This window comes from Cuculus canorus, chromosome 3, assembly GCF_017976375.1.
Source record: "Cuculus canorus isolate bCucCan1 chromosome 3, bCucCan1.pri, whole genome shotgun sequence".
Taxonomy (NCBI): Eukaryota; Metazoa; Chordata; class Aves; order Cuculiformes; family Cuculidae; genus Cuculus; species Cuculus canorus.
Genome location: NC_071403.1, coordinates 64,925,302 through 64,945,781, shown reverse-complemented (window position 1 = coordinate 64,945,781; position 20,480 = coordinate 64,925,302). Strand labels below are relative to the sequence as shown.

The 20,480-nt window shown below is 36.0% G+C and overlaps 1 protein-coding gene across 1 annotated transcript in view; it reads right to left on the bottom strand.

Annotated features, from left to right (window-relative positions):
* Positions 1–20,480, bottom strand: part of FMN2 (formin 2) — a 169,288-nt gene that overhangs the window by 13,363 nt on the left and 135,445 nt on the right. Inside the window, exons 17-18 of the mRNA XM_054062984.1 lie at positions 19,362–19,413; positions 3,302–3,451 (exon numbers count right to left, since the gene is read on the bottom strand). Coding sequence (XP_053918959.1) covers positions 3,302–3,451; positions 19,362–19,413 — 202 coding nt within the window. The remainder of the gene's footprint in view (positions 1–3,301; positions 3,452–19,361; positions 19,414–20,480) is intronic.

Genomic DNA, 20,480 nt, shown 5'->3' with positions numbered 1-20,480 from the left:
CTCTTCAACTTTAGTGAGAGAAAAACTTTCAAGAACATCAACTGAAGATTAAAATTCCATTTCCTGGAATAATGATTTTTATTTTGGTGGCAATAGGCAGATTTCAGATTTCTGTCACCTACAGATTATAGAACCATACAATGGTTTGGGTTGGAAAGGGATCTTAAAGATCATTCAGTTCCAAACCCCCTACCATGGGCAGGGACACTTCCCACTATATCAAGTTGCTTGATGCCACATCCAGCCTGGCCTTGAACACCTCCAAGGCTGGGGCAACCTGTTCCAGTGCAAAAATTTCTTCGTAATACCTAATCTGAATTTACCTTCTTTCATCTTAAAACCAATACCCTTCATTCTATCCCTGCACTCCCTGATAAATAGCCCCTTCCCATCTTTCCTGCAGGCCTCCATTAAGTACTAGAAGGTTACTATAAGGTATCTGTGGAACCTTCTCTTCTCTTGGCTAAACAAGCCCAACTCTCTCAGCTTGTCCTGTATGAGAGGTGTTCTGACCCTCTGATCATCTTTGTGGCCCTCCCTCAGTCTAACAGATCCATGTCCTTCCTGTGCTGAGGACTCCAGAACACAATAGAACAGTGAGGTCTCACAAGAACAATGTAGGGGGCAGAATCACCTTCCTTGACCTACTGGTCACACTTCTTTTGACGCAGCCCAGAATACGTTTGGCTTTCTGGGCTGCAAGACTGCAGCACGTTGCTGGCTCATTTTGAGCTTCTCATCACCCAACAACTCCAAGTCCTTCTCCTTTCAATCCATTCTCCGCCCAGCCCGTAACTGTGTTTGGGATTACCCTGACCGAGGTACAGGACCTTGCATTTGGCCTTGCCAAATTTCACGAGGTTCACACAGGCCCACCTCTCAAGCCTGTCAAGGTTTCTCTGGATGGCATCATTTCCCTCCAGCATGTCCATCGTGCCAGCTTTGTGTCATCAGTAAACTTGCTGAGTGCACTAAATCCCACAGTCCACATAGGCTGAGATTTTGAAAACCATCATGTTCTACATTCTTACACCTTTGGGCAACACTTTTTCCCTTCAAGATCTTTTTCCTTTGACTTTTCAATACCAAGACACCTTCACATCACAGCATCTCATCTTTAGCTAAGAAAAGTGAAAACATAAATTTGAGATAAAAAGCTTTAAGTATCAGATATAAGGTTGAACTATGATTGGAGGCAAAATAATTTCTGCCTAAAGGCTTTGATAAGACAGGGTTTAAATATTTTTTCTTGGAAAACTCGCTAATTTGGCAAAAATATTTTAATTCCTAAAAGGCAATGAAGAGAGCTGGACTTTGCCAGACCTGAAGCACCACTGTGCCGATTTTTTCTGAGCTGAGCACAAAACAAGACATCAAAGGCTTCCAAAGTCTAATCCCTGCCTCAGCTGAACAAACAAAATCTCTGAAGAGGAAGATTTAAACTTGACAAGACAAGCCAAAATTAAAATTAAAACCAAAAATCTACCTGTGATTTTCAGGATGGATCATTTTCAGTCTTAATCTTGGTGACTTCCTGGACCGCACTAACACAGTGCTGTCTGTCCCCCTGGGAAAATCTCCTCCAACCCATTAGCTCTGAGACTGGGTTTGTGTTTCTATGGTGTTCTCTTCCAAGGGATCTCCCAGTTTCCTTTCTCACTGCAGGCCCTTTCTGACTGTCCTTTTCCTTTGCAGTCACACCCTGCACCTAGAGCCATTTTGTAGGTTATACACGTTCAGTGCTTTTCAGGTTAAAACTGCGCTTGCCCTAGAAGGGTCTAGCTGGCAGCCAATTTTTTTCTCTGCCGCTTCAACAAATCCTCTTAGCTCATACATCGGAGCTGAACAAAACTCAAATTATTGTATAGCAATCACATTCTCTACTTAAGCTTTAGATATATACAAAAAATAGAAGGAAAAGGTTTTGTGCTTATTAAGTTAATGTTTTTTAATGAAAAATATTGTGCAGCAAGAACCCTCTGCAGGGTTCTTGTTTGTTTTTAGAAAAATTGCTTCGTATGCTGCAGAGAAAAAGACATTTTTCTTAAATCCTGTCCTATAAAAAAATACAAGATGAAATTAACCTGTGTTAAATTGGCAGCTAAATCCTTGCATAGGAAACCAAAGATAGTATTTAGCTGTCAACTCAATTCCAAAGAGATATACTGAATTCCACAAAATTAAGTCAGACAGTCAGTAAAACGAAATAGATCCCCAGACAGCTGTACTGTGATAACACACCACATTCTGCAATAGGAGCAGAATCCATTGTTTTAAATTGTAAGACTTCTCCAAAGTCTATCCACTTACACTAAATATGTATGGTATACACAATAGTGAATATATTGGAGCCTGAGTAAAGTTTTCAACAACTTCCTAAAACAGCAACCTGATGTCTTTAGACAGGGTGAGTACTCTTGAAAAAGAGGTCTTTTCTTGTCAAGTTACCTAAATGTGGACTGATATCAATCATATAATGAACATAAAGCTTCAATCTTGTTAGTGTTAAAGCTCAGAAGTAGCTTCATTATCTTTGTACTGAAATCACTCAAGTTGCTAATAGATGTAGGATTATGTAAAAGTGTTTATAGTTTTCATGTTTGTGTTTGTTTAATTGGTCCTTCTATGGCATTTATTACTTTTTAAACAACTGATTAATTCTTGGCATCATTTTTATAAACAAAGAGTGACCACAATGCAATATCTGCATGGAACAGCTCTTCTAATACAGGGATCAGACAGTATGCATAATTTTTCAAAACTACTATCTCATTTCTTTATGCCATATATACCACACGTACTCACATCCGTGGGCTGTGATTAGCAATATGGTTCAGTCTGAGCCTTTTCTTAATGCAGGGTCTTTTCCCTTCTGTCTTCCTGCTTTCTTTCCTTTATCCCAGTTTAATTGGACAAATATTTACAATAACTGATGTCTTGCTGCCTTCACTCATTTTCACTAATTACGCTAATGGGAAATCTTTAATCAACCTTCAGACCCAAAATAAATCTCCAACTGCTTGGAACCATAGTGGCATAATTACATGCTTTACTGAAAATATCTTTCAGGTAATATCTGAGAAACTTTAGCACAAGTTGATATTAATGTACATTCAAAAATTATAACAATTAGAAAAAAAAAGTGTTTAAAAAAAGCTAACAAAAAAAAAAAAAACACTGACAAAATTCCCAAAGGTGTTCAATAGGTTGTGCGCTAATGAAGTGAGGCTGACTGGTTTCAATGTGATTGCTCCCAATAACATTCTCTAAGAAAAGCCTTTGAACAAACAAACAAATGTACCTTTCTTGAAGAATAAGTTTGTTTTCCTTCTTCCAGAAGTCTTTGAAGTCAGAACTGAATTCATGCCAAATACTGAAGAAAGAATGTGGGGACACTTCTTTCTCTCCCAGTTTTGGTTTCATACAGAAATAGGCCGCAGTTTCCAAAAAGCTGTCAAAGAAAGCAAAACCAGCAAATGTTTCAGTAACTGCTAATGTGGATTTTTTTTTTTCCTTACTTAGATACATGCTATTTAATTATTCCTGGTTTTATATTCTTTTGTTTTAGATCTGTTACCATAATAGTTCTGAGCTCTTCATATAGAGATATATATACAGTATTAGATGATTTTTCAGCAAATTTGGGATCTAGCATTTATCCTAAGTTTCGTTTTCGACCCAAGCATTTAATATTTCAAAGGCTAAAATTAGCAGACCGTGCAGAGCCCTGCAATTCCAGACATCCACACCTCTCAATATATTGCTTTTCTGTTGTGTTTAGAGCTATTTTCAAAACACGAAGACAAAGCCTATAAAGGACTGTAAATAAAGTTCTTCAAGTCCTGTTAGATCTATATTACAACACAATAGGGTAGATGGCTTAGGCTCAAACCTACTTAGAAATATTAAAACTCAAACCTGATGTGTATTAAACAAAAAATGACACAACAAAAAACTGAGCCAGAAGACACCGTGCTAAAAAACAGCACCAATTTTAAAATATGCAGAAACATTATAGGAAGCTACAGAAGAATTCTTTCAAAAAGTAATTGCTTGATTAACTATTAAATCAATTTTATTTTTTACTTAATGCTTTGTAAATACTGAAGCTTTTAAGAACATTTTTATCATATAAAGCTCAACACAAGCCTCTGATGAAGTGGTTATTTTATGAAAAATTCTATGGAAAGCTGTCTCTTGAAATACAATTGTATAACCGGTGCCTTGCTCACTGACCTACTAGTACTCATCGATTCCTAGGATAATTTTCTACTAAACACATCACAGTTTGAATAATTTGAATTATGAGGAAAAATGTAATTCCAGATAAATGGACGGAAATGTCATTTTAGTCACAGAAGTTGTATCTTCATTCATGGACTGCAGTAACTGCAGATAGAGTGCTTTGATAGTTATTGTAATTTAAGGTAGTTAATGGTGACAATACCATATGAAGATTCAACCATTCAGAAGGATCACTCTCACAAAGTCTCTGTGAAACTGTTTGCCCTAGTTCTCAAAACTAATACTTCAGTGTGTTTTTCCAATACGAAAGATAAACGTCTACGTAAATTATCCTATTTCTGAATAAGAAAGGCTACAGTTTAGAAACATCAGTTTGCCAATCAAGTTCTACAGACTTTTTCTCTTAATTTGTAACTCATTTTTCCATTTGCTGTAGCAAAATGTAGCTGTCAAGCAAGAAAGATGCATGGCATAAAAATAAAAAAAAGGCAAAAAGATCCTCACTTTTTAACCCACTGCATGGATACTCAAATGCCACCTTACTGAAGTGTATCATGTTTTTCCACACTCTCAGTTACCCTATCATGGCACTCTGCTCTTTGAGTCAGTTAATTTTTTTGTGGTTGTGTTTTGTTGTGTTTTTATTTTACTTACCGATTTAGATTTTTTCCAAAGTATTATACTGGAGAAAATATTTATCATCTATCCTATAGCCCCACAAAATCACTCAAAAAGAATATCCCGAATGTTCACCAGTCAGCTGCATTATATTGTCAACTTTTTATCTACTTTCCCCTATTTTTAACTTTACAAACGTATCAGGGAGATCTTCTGGTTTTGCTCTCAGCCCCCAGACATACAGCTCTCAAGCTGCTAGTGAGGAAGACATATAAAAGGCTCGCTTGATTTTGCAGAATGAACTGGCAACATTTCTGAAGGAATATGAGGAATGCAGGAAAAGAGACAAATCTGGAGGCATCGGCTAAGTCAATGGCTTATTTTTAAGGGAGTGGTTTGACTGAAGGGCATTAATGATTTACAATCTTAAGTTCAAATAAGTAGCCCTGATCTGAGAAATGTATCTTCAAACAACAAAAACGTGAGAAGAATTTGACAGTGAATGGCCATCCTAACTAAGTTTTAAATCTGAGGTAATGAGCTAGAATTCCCTCTCAGGAAAACCTACCAAGAAACCAGAAGTCAAGGCAACATGAAATTCATACAACACAAGAGAATGCACACACCCCCCCCCCCCCCCCCCGGTAAACAGCACTAACGTACTTGAGACACAAAGGCTTCCATTATTCTTAAATTATTCCAAATGTCCTCTGGGAACAGAAGGAGACAGTCAATGTTTTTTTTTCTCCGGTAACTCAAAATTTCCCTGAGGACCACTTGTATAACCAGTACAAACTTACACATGCATACAGATGTGTCTAACAGCTACAACTTAATTTCTGGGTATATAGAGAGAAGAAGAATGCTCAGCCAGGTTGCTTGCCTCCCTGACAGTTACTTTGGGAGGTAAGGGGAATAAGCTGCCTGTGAAATATGAAACAGCAGCAGTGTAGCAGGTTGCCGTTGTTAATATGTCAGTATTAACGTGCCCAGTAACAACACACAAGACATCTGCTGCAACTCAGTAAGACTTCAGGGCACAAATCTCCACGAATCAAATGTTTTTTCTATATGTGTAGATCAAACAGTCAAGACAGTTACTATTCTTTTTCAAGCAGAGAGGTTTACCCATATTTAGCAGTTAAGTCTCTTAGGGTACATTTAGAAGACATATGGAAACCCGCTTGCTATACATCTGATGCTGTCATTTTTGTAGTACAAAATAAAGTGGTGTAATTCACACAGGAAAGACAAAGCAAATATAGTGAATCCAAGTACATCAAATAATAAAACATGCACACCAATAAATCCTCTACATTACCATGCTCTTTAAATATCTGATTTGGAAATGTTTATGTGTGTCAAACTAAACATATCTCAAAGCTGACTCTAGGAGGGGACATTTTAAATACAAAGAGAAATTTGGATGACATCGCCATAACCCCAAGACTAGATATTATCCTTTCAGATGTCAACCAGACAGTAAATACCTTTCCTCTGGGGCAGCCCATTCAAATTCTCCTACAGATCCTTCAGCAGATTTTGAAAAAAAGCATCTGCAAATACTATTGATACTGTTCCTGACTATGTATTGCAGGCACAAAGACATTTTGAATCACATAAGGGATAGAGTTCAGAAGGCTTTTGTTCCTATAGCCAAATTAATTTCTGCATCATACAACCTTGGGAAACTCATCTGACTTCTCTTGATTTCATTTCATCTATCTGCATTTATGACTGAACCATTATTGCAAAGTTTGTTTAGTGTCCGTTTCTCAAATGGAATGGTCTTACTTTTCCATACTTTTAGCAAGTGCCTTAAAAGAAAAGGATGTTCGTTACAGAAAAGACAGCACTCATAGAAGACAGAAGGAAGGGCATACAAGTTACTTTCAGGGATTAAAAGAAGTAAAGGTCACTGGCTTTGCTTCAAACAGCCTGACTTTTCAAGCTTGATTAAAAATAAGGAAGTGATGTTCACACTGTCTTATCCTGACATGGTAAAAACCAGAACTCCTCAAACAGAATTCAGGCTGGGTTTCATGTCCCTCATCCTGGCCACGAAGTTAATGTCAAATAACATTAATGTTAAGTAACATTAACTCCCTCAAAACAATGGAAGAACAAGAAAGATGGTTAGTTCCTTTTCTTCTTTTCTTATCTTCCAGTTTTCTTGGTTCATGTGTTTGTATAATTCAGAAAAATCACTGCAGACTGAAATGACTGAACTCATTGCTTTCTCAAATGTGGAAATTTGATGAATGAATCACTGGAGTTTTCTGTGTGCTCCCTTAGGTACAACTATGAGACTATGTAAATGATTATTCTATTTGGAGGGAAGGAATGAATGTACTAACAGCCAAACCAAATTTAATCATATGAGAAAGAAAAGAAGCCATTCACATTTCAAATGGCTCACTGACAGCATTTCTTGCTAACAGATCTAATCCATTAGGAATATTTTACAAGGACCTATGGACTATTCTTTTTTTTTTTTCCCATTCCACTCTGAAGTCAATGAGCAAGCAGTTGCAGACAATGATTCAGATTCAAGCCTGCTGTCTGCAGTGCATTGGCAAGTTTATAAATATGTACATGTTCGTACACATGCATGTATGTATATGAACATACACAGTTGGTCAAGCAAAAGGAAAGGGAGAGGAGACAGAGCAGCTGGCAACTACAAAACCACTACTTTTGACTAAAAAAAAAAAAAAAAGGCAATAAGGAGACAGATCAACAACACTAAGCAAAGCACAGCAGTAATTTCATCTCAGCACCATTTGATCAGGCTTCTGTTGCAAAACAAAGACCAAAACAACCATAGGTACAGACATGCCCTGGCTGACCTTTCTGAGAAATGGTGAACACACGCACAAACACACATATTTGGTTTCCTCACACAGCAAACTAAGTCACCTGCAAAAATAAAGATTTATTTTAATGTGGATTTAAAAACAGAAAAAAAAGTTTCTTCAGTTCTGCAGGAGAGTTTATGTACTCTCTAACGGATTACGTATTTTTTACGTATAAGTTCCAACCTGGACATTCTTGACTACTTGGATTTGGCTTTATAAGTTGTTAAGCATCATTTACGTACATTTGAGATTAAGAACAGGTAGTCTTAGTGGTGGTACTGTGCTAGTTTTATAAAGAATTTGTGTTTCAAAAGCACTTCTGGGTCAGGCAGGAACTGCTAAGGTACATTTTAGTTTGATGAAAGTCACAAGTAAATTTAGAACTAAGCATAGTCTATCAAAAGAAAGAAGGTATAAAGAGGAGAAAAGCTTATATGTGTCTCTTACTACCTTAAATGTGGTATGAGTTACATTTAAAGCCACACTGAGTTGCAGCCTGTTCAGAGTGTTGATCTTGAATTGATAACTACATAGGGAAGATAAGTACAGCATATAGGTGACAGCACTGGCTTCCTAGAGAAACTAATCATATAAATTGCCACTTTAATTTTTGTTTTGTTTTATAAAGAGAAAAAGGCTTTGTAAATATTTTTATTTTGTTTTCAACATCTGAAATCATTAATGAGAGTTAGTCTTAAGACAGTTCAAAGTCACACAAAAGTATATAAAATGAAACAGAACCAGCATCCTGGTTATTGAGATAGCACAAGGCTGTAAGGAAACTTAAAATGCATAGCATCCCAGAAGCCTCTCATTTTCTATTGATATATTTTATTGAAAGTCCTCACTGCACTATAATTTTACACCACTTTCTTCACCTTATTTTTTGCTTTAATGTATCGTTGCCTTTCCTTACTGCTGTCCCTTGTCTTGAATAATTAGAAGTGAGAAAATATAAAGATAAAAATAGGTTCATTCAAAATCTCTAGCATGTAAATGTTGGTAAGAAACAACCAACATTTGGGGTCCCACCCCTCCTTTAGTTTTTAAGGAAAAAAAGTATCTTTCTTATTTAAAAATAAATTTGAGATAATATGCCAATTTAAGTCAGTTGCCAGAATCATTAATCTCTTCTTCTGTTTGCCAATTTATATTGTGTAACTATGGATTTTGCAATATCGTTCCTTAGACAACAAAGGTCTCAAGAGATTTTTTTCCTTTCCTCTAAAAAAAAAAAAACAAAACTGCCAAACATTTGTAATGTTTTGAATCCTAACTCATCTCCCTCATCTCTAGTCCCTCGACTCCTATAAATTTGTGTTAAACAGAGTAGTGTTTTATTGGTCCAACTAGATGAAAATTAACAGCTTCAACAATGAAAACCCCTCTACCTTTGAGGTACATTTCCCCCCCCCACAGAAGTGCTCAACAAAAAGCATCCAATGTGAAGAACAGGACATTTTGATCCCCTCCAATACCAGCAATGTTTTACAGCTTTAATATTCATCAACAATGACCAATATTATCAGTTGTACACATTGATTAGTAACACAAATGCACAACTCACATATTTTTATGCTTTATACCATACCCTGAAAGCAGCAGGCCCAATAACTGAAGCAGAGGATATACTCTGAAACAGATTCTTAAATTCAATAGGTATTACAAATATAACCTTGCACTTAAATATTTTAAGAAAACTAATTAACTCAGAGTTAGAAATGAATAAAACCCTCACGTATCAACTTGCCATTTGAACTTCAGTTCAAAGTGCTATTCTAGGACTTTTTATTTACATAATTCAATGGATGGGTATTTCCTTAGTCCTGTCTTTCAGGAACAAGGTCCATCACAATAGTAGCAAAGGTAGCAAAGTAGCAAAATAATATGGGTATAATTAATTTAAATTATAATTTTGTTTTGAGGTGAATTTGAGCACTGAAATTTTCACAATCTGTTTATTTTTTAAATTAATTTTTCAGGTATATTGGGCACAATGAAGAAATTTGCCAAATCACTTCTTATGGTTTATATCTTCTGGAAATATTATGTTATCAAGGATCACAGCTAACACTACATCTTAAAATTATTCTTCAATATTTCCTTTATTTGGTGTATTTGTTATTTTTTTCTTCCTATTTTTTATTCTCATTCTTCTCTAAAACAATACACTACAGCCTGGTGCCTATATATGTTTGGTTGGCTTGGTTTGGGTTTTTTTGCATTGCCCTAATGTAAGCAAATGCTCCACTGATATAACAATGCCATATTTTATCTGAGGTGGCAAAGGATTAGGTGCAAAATTATGTCACAATCAGGATGGAGCCATCTTGGCAGACAGAACTTTTCTGATGATAAAAAATAGTGTTTTTAAAAAAAATCTGCACAGACTGAGTCAACCTCCAGCCATTTGAAAATCAAAGGTCAGGAAACGTAGGTTAGAAGTATTTTTGCTACCTTTCACTATATCATCTACAAAGTATTTGTCAGCCACAGCTCACCAAGCAAACATTTGTTAGCACAACTCTTCTAATGCATTTTAATTTGCATGTACTTTCTCCTATCATTTTAAAATGGCAACTTCAAACAGGTTCAAACTTTCTCTCAAAAACTTAGCTTATTTACAGTTCCCCAGATGCGCTGGTGTTAGCTGCAATCCACCATAATCTGCATACTTTGCATGAGCATGTATGTTCTCTTTTCCAGAGTTTAATGCTTTAAATTTTATGTTAGTGAGGATATCATGCTCATGCATGCCACCGAAGATATTACGTAGACAAAAGGATAGCTCTGTGCTAACCTGGACATATGCAATACAAGCTTGTCTAAAACACCGTCGTGTAATTGTGTGCACTGGAAAGTCACACTCAGTAACAAAGAGGAAACTATTCTTCCTCTCTTAAAAAGAGCAATGTGTGAAATTCAAGCTTATTTAATAACCCTTGGCTGCTTGTACTTGAAGAAATAATAAGGTGCCAGTAGACACAGAATACAGTAGTAGCATGAATTTCAACAGCAGTGATCTAATCCACAAGCAGCTAGTCTCAGCTGCTGTAAGAAACAGCTAAATGCCTCACGTTAGAGACCAACTTGTCTCCAGATGCTTCTATTAACACACCTTATTTTCACTGTCTAGTGCAATGGAGGCCTTCTGAGCATTATTACTTAAAGAGGTTTATTGTGGTTTGAGCTAAATTAGAGTCAGTTTTGTGACTAACTCAGTTGCTCTAAGTAGCTGGTGGAAAAGGGGGCGCACCTGCAAGGAGAAACGAATAGGGCAGGTGACCCTAAAGTGACCAATAGGGTATTCCATCCCATATACATCATTCTCTGTATTAACTTGAGAGATCACGAGGGTCTCAGTCTCTTCTGCAATGGCTGACATGCAGGGAGGATCTCGTCTGCCTTGTTGTTACTGATTCCAGATCTGAGTGTTCCTGAATCCAGATCCTGAGTTCAGCTCCCCCCCAGCTATGGACCCATTCCCTTGTACCTTCTCTACTGCATTTGTGGTGGCGTATAGTCATCGAGGCGTGGGGATGCAATCTACTATACTTCTACACATTTTATTACTTTCTAATTATTTTAATTATTATTGTTTTCCATTAAAGCTGTAGTTTTAGTTTCCAACCCACAAGTCTTTTTCCTCTCATTTCCCTCTCCCCTTTCCCTGACGGGTGGGGGGAAGAGGGGTGTGAGGAAAGGATTTTGGAAGCTCAACTGCACAGCTTTTTAGCTGTCAAAATTTAGCCAGGTGGGCTAGCCTGTGACAAGGCTGTAATTACTTATGGAGATAGTGAAACCATTGTGTACTAAATATTGTTTTAAACGTTTTATTATTGATGTCAACCTCAGCCTTGTAATCTGCCTACTCCCATGGTATGGCTCACTTTTATGATTGAAATTCATGCAGGGTCAAGGTCAGAGTTATCTAACAAAATAAGAAGTAATTTCCTTTAAACCTAGAACAGATTATTTAGCTATCTAGACAGAAACCACACAGATACTTTACTAGATTTTATATACACATAATATTGACCCGCACTTTAAGAATATAATCCATCACAGATTAAATTATATACATGTGAATTTAAAAAACCACAATCTAAGAATAACAAGTGAAATGAATCTACAGGTCTGATTTGGAACACTGTCATGTGCTCTTTCTATTTTGGTCTTCAAGTCAAACTTGGGTTTTAGCCTCTATTCTCTGAAAATCATAGAATAAAAATGCTCTGAAATACTTGGGCATTACAGAACCTCCTAGAATTTTAAATGTGTTGCAATGCAGTTGCATTTTAACCCTCTCTCCTTAACATGCATGTAGTCCCTAATATCATCAAAAGCCAGCACAACTATGGATGGAAGAAATTCAGCCTTTGGGGAATACAGAAATGTTCACAGTGTCTTTCATATTCTCAGATTCAGTTACAACAAATCCCATTAAAGTAAACCGAAAGATTTCAAAATCTGAGTAGTTGAAGTGTCAGACTGAAAAGGCCTTTGCATGCATTTTTCAAATGCTAGGCATTTATGACTGAACTCCTGACTTATCCCAATACATTCACTTCAGTATCTTTGCTTGGATGAGTAAAGACAAATGGGTAGTGTTTTCTATAAGGATCAAGTTTAAATGACAAGATGATAGCCATTAGAATTGATGGAAAGATTATAATAAATAACCATATCACTTTGGATATTTGAGTCATCAATATTCAGACATCCAAGCAAAGCTAAATAAACCATACTCCTTTGGCCTAAAAATACTCCCTCATGTCTAGAAGTGTTCTCATCCCTTCCAAGGATTACACAAAGGCTTCATGGTGTTTCTGCTCTGGGGTGACCATTGCCCTATTTGTTTCCTTTGGGGTAGAAAATGAACTTTTACCTCCTCAATAGGCTGGTTAAGGTAGACTCATCTTTCAGGCAGCAGCTGAGAAAGGCAGCAAGTTCAATTTATCCCCCAAGAAGCATTCATTTAAGATATGGTGCAGAAGGGATCTGGCTCACTAAAGCTGTTTTTCATTCTAGTTTGTTTAGGAAGACAAGAAAGAAGACTAGTCCAGGGAGGAGTAGAGAGGCTACACTTTTTCCTAGTCACTTAATCCCCATATATGAGAAGCACAGTAGGGTTTCAAAACTATGCTGAGGCAAGCCCTATACTGTGGAGGGGCTGATAGCAGCCTTCCATCAGCTGGAAATTATTACAGAAGGAATGATCTATATTGTAAAAATTATTACCGGATAGTTCTCAGATGAGTTAATGCAATTGTGACCTAATTAAACTACATGCCTGATATTCAGCTCTTCTGTTTGCATATACATGACAACAGCAATATAACATGATAATCCTTAAAGTAAATCTTAAAATACAGCAAGGAAGAAAGCAACAACTGAAGAGGCAAATCAACATAGCAGTAAAAGCAGAAGTGTTATCCACATTTAAATCACAGTCATTGCAAATGCGAACACTAAACTGTGAAGGTCTTGGGAAGTAATCTAACTAAACAGCTCAGGTATACAATACAATGAAAGAAAAAATGTACTGAACATAATCAGAACCTGATGGACAATGGAGAGGGACTGGAGCTAAACACACACACACACGTGCACGTGCACACACAGGCACACACGTTTTACTTCAGCTGTAATAGCTCAAGAAGAATATCTTGAATTTTTGAGGACTACTCAGTGAAACCACCTGCTGGACACAAACTGGAGGTAAAAATAACATGCCACATTTAAAGATTTTAATTTCTGTGTTGTTTTCATTAATTTTATTAGCTACATGATTCTTCTTAGTTTTTTTTTTTTTAATCCTGAATATAATTAATTGTAAACATTTTGGGTCTTATCAGATCCCACTTATTTAAAATACATTATCAGGCTGTTACTTAGCTGTATAACAGTATTTGCACATTAAACTAATAATATCCTTTATCTCTTACTTTATGATCTGAGAATAGGTCTTCTACATAAATTGTAGGCTAAATTGCATAAAGATGAGTTTACATTGCAGAATATTAGATCTCTGAATTGTACCCTAGTCTGCTAAAAGTTAAATTACCATTTGTTCATACTAGCACCAAATGCCATTAAAATACAAACTAATATAATGCCAACAAAATAGAATGTTTCTTTTTTCTTAAGCAAGCAGCCTAATACCTTTAAAAGAAAAGGGAATGCTCTTAAAGACAAAAATCAATCACGCAAATGGTTAAGGGCTCGCAGTCATATGAGAAGTGTTTTCAGAAAAGGACAAAGACTTCATCTTTCATGGAGAGATCAATTACCCATATTTCAGATGAGACTTTCTGACATAACTAAACTACCAGCTAAGTTTCCATTACTGCATATTTACAAGCCCTGATATTTTGTCAGAGACAGGATACTGAACTAGAATGATTCAATCTGTTTAACAGTGTGTAATCTTCTCTACACATTTTCTTTGCTCACCACGTATTTACTTTCTGCTGATGCACCTAATGTATACCTACAGTCTGAAATGTATTCCCATGAGCAATTCAAGTCTGTGTGCTGGGAGCCACACAATGAGAAAAGAGGCCTAACAGTAAAGAACTAACAAAGGATGAATAGCCAAAGAGTAGTGAAAGATGGAGTCCAACAACATTTTCTTGCCTTTCAGTTAGAAGTGTTCAGCAGGTGTTTGGGTTTTTTTCTTTTTGTTTTGTTTTTCCCCAAACTACATACCTCTATCCTTTCTGTGCTTGTCACCACTTTCTTTCAATCATTAACTCAATTTGCACTTTAACTTTACAGTTCACTTTTGGAAACAATCCAAACCATTGTGTGGAGGGTAGTGAGGCCGACGAACATCTACTGTTTTAAAGGATTACCAGACTTAGGTGCTACATTTGTAGGTGTTGCTTTTCAGCAATGCCATTGTACCATACTGTCTGCTATTTCTCTAAGTGTCATCAACCTGTCAGCTCATAAGCAGGTGTAAAGCTTTGTTCTTACTGAAGCCTCATGTTCATTGAAGCCAATGGAAGTCTGCTAGTGTTGTATCAGGAATACTTCTTTTCAGGGAATTAAAGGTAAACATTTCTCTTCAAAATTGGCATCATTTGTTGCTATGGCAAAGAAAGCAATAACACATTGCTAAATGGATTATTAAAAGTCCTGAAAACAGAAGAGGTACCCGGGAGGCTGCACTCAGGAAGCACTTAAAGGTTAAAAATTACTGGAATGTGCAAGTAATGGGAGCAAATTATAAAATAAACCAAATAAAAATATCCTGACAGGAAGATGAGTGTTCCACAACCCAGCCACACACATCCTAAATTCCCTAGTTGATATTTATGTCAAAAGGCAGAAAGTTCTCTGTTCGACTTTTTATAAACAGACATATATCCTCATAAGACATTGAGATTTACTAAATAACAAATTAAATTCTCAGATCTGTTAAAATCAGTGAAGTACACAAAACCATGACAGTGAGCAACATTTCTGTTTATCTAGCCTTCATTAGGCAGCACAGTAGGAAAAAAGCGTGAACAGTTTCACCCCAAATCAAGCCACCGTTATATGGGACTATTGTGTCTTAGTGACTTATGTTGTCACTTCAAGCAGGTTTATACTATCTGAAATACTAGAATTAAAAGGCTCTGTAGCATTCTTCAGAGATTTTTCTGCAAACATTGCCTCTTAGATGAGTACAGTATGACAAAAACTAAGCTATTTTCAATGCTACTGCACTCAATTTAGAACCCAATGCTTCATTGTTTGACTAAGAGATAGCAGGAAGAGTTGAAGATAATCTGACTGTGCCTCAGGTCTAAAATAAACATTTCTGATTCACTTTGTGAGGGATTTTCAAGGTGGTGTTCTAAAAAGAGACAAGTCACTGTAGGTAGAGGGGAAGAAAAAGATCTTGACTATTTCAGTGGAAGAAAGATCAGTTTTACAGCCTGGATTTACTTTCTTCCAAAAAAAAAAATGACCCAAATCTGGAAGCCTTCCAATATCAGAACTCAATAGTGGATAAAGTGTTATAAGAAAGTAAAGCTACATGGTATTCCTTCATAGATATTCAGCTGAACAGACGTAGCAAGGCAGAGAATGAGGACCTTTAGCTTCGTTGAATGCTCTTTCTGGGAATTCTAGAAAGGCTCTTCAGCTGTTGCAGTTCTTCAGGAACAAAGTGCAAGAGGAGGGATACCTAGCTCATTTCTGATTATAAGTAAACAAGACAAGGTTATATTGTTGTTGCTATTGCCTCTTACTCTAGCACAGTAAACATCAGCTATCATATTACTACAGACAATAACTTTGACACAATCTTAGTTCCTAATTGCTGTGGATACTGTGACCAAACTCTATCTCATTCTAAAATTGCATTAAGCCCACCTGGAAACAATAGCACTTCAATTTTTTTTTCTTCCTGCTTAAAGAAAATCACATCTTGAAAGATTAGAGATATTTAAAGGAAAGTAAATGAAAATATCAAAAACAGAGAAGGTATTTATTGCTTGGTGGAAAGTGTGCTGCATCTCCCAGCTTTCAAAGATGCTAAATTTTAATTGTAAAGTTGTTTAAATGTTATATACAGCTGTGCGAATTGAGCAAATAGCTATGCACCATGGGACAGAGGACAAAATCCAAATTAAAAAAAAAAAAGCCACCAAATTGTGGACTCCTAAAATATAAAGCATCTCTTTCTCTCCTTCCTTTGCTTGCTGTCCTCTTCTGCTTCTTCCCCCTCCCCCCAACAGTGGTTTTTAATTTAACTTGTCAAGTATTTCACAGTTTCTCAAGTATTCAGCAATGAGGATCTAATTGGAAAGTGCCAGGTTCTTTTTTATTACACTTTATCAATATTGTTAAGGGAATGATGTAATTGTTTGGGGTATGGTGAAGACATTCCATGTCACTTCAGTGTTAATACCAGGCTGGAGCCTTCCTTGTCTGCCTGCGTAAGCTAGATAAACACAGACCTGTGTGCTTTCTTCTCATCTCAGGATACTTACTCAGAGAGATCTTGGAACATATGCCTATTGCGAGCTAAACATTTCACTTTTCATTTTATCCATGTGCCAGAAATCCATTCCTTGGATAAACACTTTACGTACTGACACTCTTAAAGTCACTAAACACGATAAATAAAGAGAGAATACATCATTTCAAAAGCGATTAAACATTTTCTCACTTGTGACAAATGATCAGCTATACACTATATGGAGTCCCTGGAACAGGCTTTCCATTTTCTTTGTCTTTATTTTGTGTGGAAGACTAAATTTCCATTTCAGCTCATCTATTGCACAATTGAGTTTTTCTAAAATACACATTGCTGCATTTTACTCAAATCATTATTCATTTTAGAAACATTTTTGTTGTTGTAGCTGCAAGAGCTTTTCTTTTAGACTTTCATATTTTTATGGAGATTTCACAGCTTTAATATTTTGTGCCCAAACTAACAACAAAAAAAAAATTCTAGAAGTTAAAGAAATGCTGTCATGGAGTAGACCTGAACTTATATATGGGATGAAGTTATCCACTTCAGAAAAGAAAATCCAAGCATATTAATCACATTAATTTTGCTCCATCTAATCCATCACCTTTCCTTGCACTACTTGCTTGTGTAGCCATCACTACACATTGCTAGTCTACCTATGATTAGCCAAATGTAACAAATCTTTTTATATAGGTTTTTAAGCTCTCACCGCCTTTTTCACGCACCCTCGCCAGAAAAAAAAGATCCCAAGCATTTTATTTTTAAACCAAATTAGTGATCTTAACAAAATAAATACACAGAATACTAAAATTATATTGTGAAGCTGTATTCAGTATTTTAAAAAACTACCACTAATCTGATTATGAATTTCAGTGGGAAGGTGGAAGGAAGGGAGGAAGAGAAATGTAGCCTAAATAATAGTAAAAAATAACTTTACCCTAATGTTATCCTAGCAAAATTCCTCTTATGTTCCACAAAAGGTTTTGCATGTATCACAATAAAGAGGAACAATGAATCTGAATTTTCTTCTTTGACAAACTACTATGTAAAAGAAGCTGCTGCGCTCAGTATAGGAGAAGAAGAAAGATTTAAGACAAGTCAGAAGGAGCAGAAGAAGCTGAATAAGAATCCAAGGACCAGTTTCTTTTTTCCACCATATTGTGAATGGTAGATACACCAGTAGGAAGTTTTTAGTATAATTGTTCCAGTGAAGTAAAGGAAAAAAAGAATGGAGAGTGAGTTAAACAGCAGATGACAGTGACAACTCACAAGATTGCAGATTCTCCTTGTCCTTAGATAGCTGCTTTGGAAATTTAGCCTAGTCCATTTTCCACCAGAAAAAGTTTCCTTAAAAACACAGTCAAGAGATCACTAAAGTCTCCTTCTCTAACAGTAGTTTCTTCTCTCAAAGGAGAACTTTAAGGATAAGAATTATGTAACTCAGCCATTAAACAAACTCGAGAAACGTCAGGAATGCCTTTCATATACTTGAGCAAGAGATATGATACTAAGATAAAGCAATAATCCCTTTGTTCCATTTTATCCATCATGATCACTGATGTACCACTCGAGGACCTAACATCTCCTTACATGTAAGAGGGTAGCCTCTTGTGACAAAGGAACACCCACTCTCCCCTTAACTTCCTTTTCAGGTACTACTATTAGGGAATAGATGTGGTGCTGTACCAGGATTAAGTCAGCTGTACTGTAGCATTACAGCAGGTAGCAGATTTGGGCATCAGGGCTGTAAAATGGCTAATAAACCACAGTAAGAACTAGAACTTTTTGTAGCGGTATATTCTACCAGAGTCCTATTAAGAGAATTCTTGCATCTGGGAACACATAATGAATATATTCATTGCATATATTCAGTAGGAGTTGTAGCTAGTACAAAAAGAAGATGCCACTTTTTTTGTGAAAAGAAAACAAACACAGACCATCAGTTTCACTAAATCTGGACTATAAATGGTGTGTCATATTTTGGTCTTTTGCTGGGACAGATAAGAATCTGTCCCGTTTAAATACTGCTTCTGGAGAACACTGCCAAAAAATCAGGAGAAACCACAAGTTGTGCAATGCAGTGAAGTTCCCAATTTGGAAAACTCTCTCAGCTGCACACATCTGTAATGAAATCTAATGAGGTATTTTGCTTTTTACCACAAAAAAAGACCAAACAACCCCCTATATGAAGATCTATTAGGAATTCCACAAAGGAAGTCACATTTAATTATATGTATCACAAGTATATTAATAAACAGATTTCCATTCTTTATTTTAAAGCAGATATTTTACAAGCACAGGAAGCAGTATGTAAAAAAAAATAGTTGCCTGAGAAAAGCTACATGTCTGTCAAATCACCACGATTCTGGTGCAGTATGAACAGTTTTCTCTCAGTCCAAATAGCATATTCTGCATTTACTTTACATAAGGTATATGCATTTACCAAAAGACAAGTCATGTGCAATATTTCTTTAAAGGTAGGCTGCATATCTCTATTCCTTATCTTTTTCCCTAATTGTCAAATTAAAACTGCCAATAAATATAATTTAGTTTTCTGAGTGCATTTCTTTCATTATTCAAAAATACAGTAATGCTGACGACCAATACAGGAACTTATACAAAATTAATTTCACAAAGAAAAGTTTCATTGCAGTGCTCTTTCTTACCTTTTATGTGCTTCTGTCAGTGACTTCTCTTCATTTTCTTGGTCTACTTTAGCTGTAAAAATACAATGAAAGTATTAGCTACAAGATGTAAGATAAAGATGTTATGTCAGGATAATGTTCATTGTAAATACATCATATACAAAATGTATAGAAACCACCTCAGGATATACCCACGCGCATCAATTCTGAAAGAAAAATCAACACCTCTTCCCCCCCAACCACACAAACAAAACCACATGAATTTTTATATCCCTATTAAAAAAACAAACAAACAAAACAAATAAAAAAAAACAACAAACCCAATACTACAACCACAAAAGAAACTCAAAACAAGTTTTGAAAACTAAAAATTTTTTTGAGTAATATAAACAACCACCAAGTCATGAAAGTAACAAAAAAATGGTCTTGAAGAATTATTCTGCAAATTTAACAGATATGGGAACTGATCTACCAAGAGAAGGAAGAGCTGAATGAAGAGTAGGAAGGATTCAGCCTTATGTCTTTTAGAAAAGTCGCTTGATAGTTACAAATAAAAGTTCTCTTCCCTCTCCCTGCACACATACCGGTAGTGAAGTACTACAGCCAATACAGGTTCCTTGTGTTGTCTCAATTTATTTTGTACTTAGATGGTTATTATGGCTTTTGTATTTAGATGGTTATTCTGATACACATAATCTACAAGAACATACATATTAACTTGGCTATCACAAATTACCAAAGCAATAATACATGTGCTCTGTACATGTGTGTTTAGGTAAGATTTATACTTATATAGTCATTCAGGTAGCACAACCACAATCCCATTTAAAATCTGCACAATTCAGACAAAAGCTTTTTAGTTGGATCTTGATCCCTCTTTTCATTCCGCTGGAGTACTGGCCTGCTAATTTGCAAGGAGCATTTTAGAGTTCTTGAAAGGCAGTGGGTTTTGAGATATGAAGAGGCTCTGAAATGTGCTGAACAAATGTCAATGGTACAGAACTAATATAGAGATCTAAAGAAAAAAAATAAAATAAAAAAATAAACCTTTAAGCTATTTCTCATTCCACTCGCCCTAAGCATCTCTACAATAATAATTCATTAAAATTATTTTTCCACATTGGTGACACACTAGCTTTG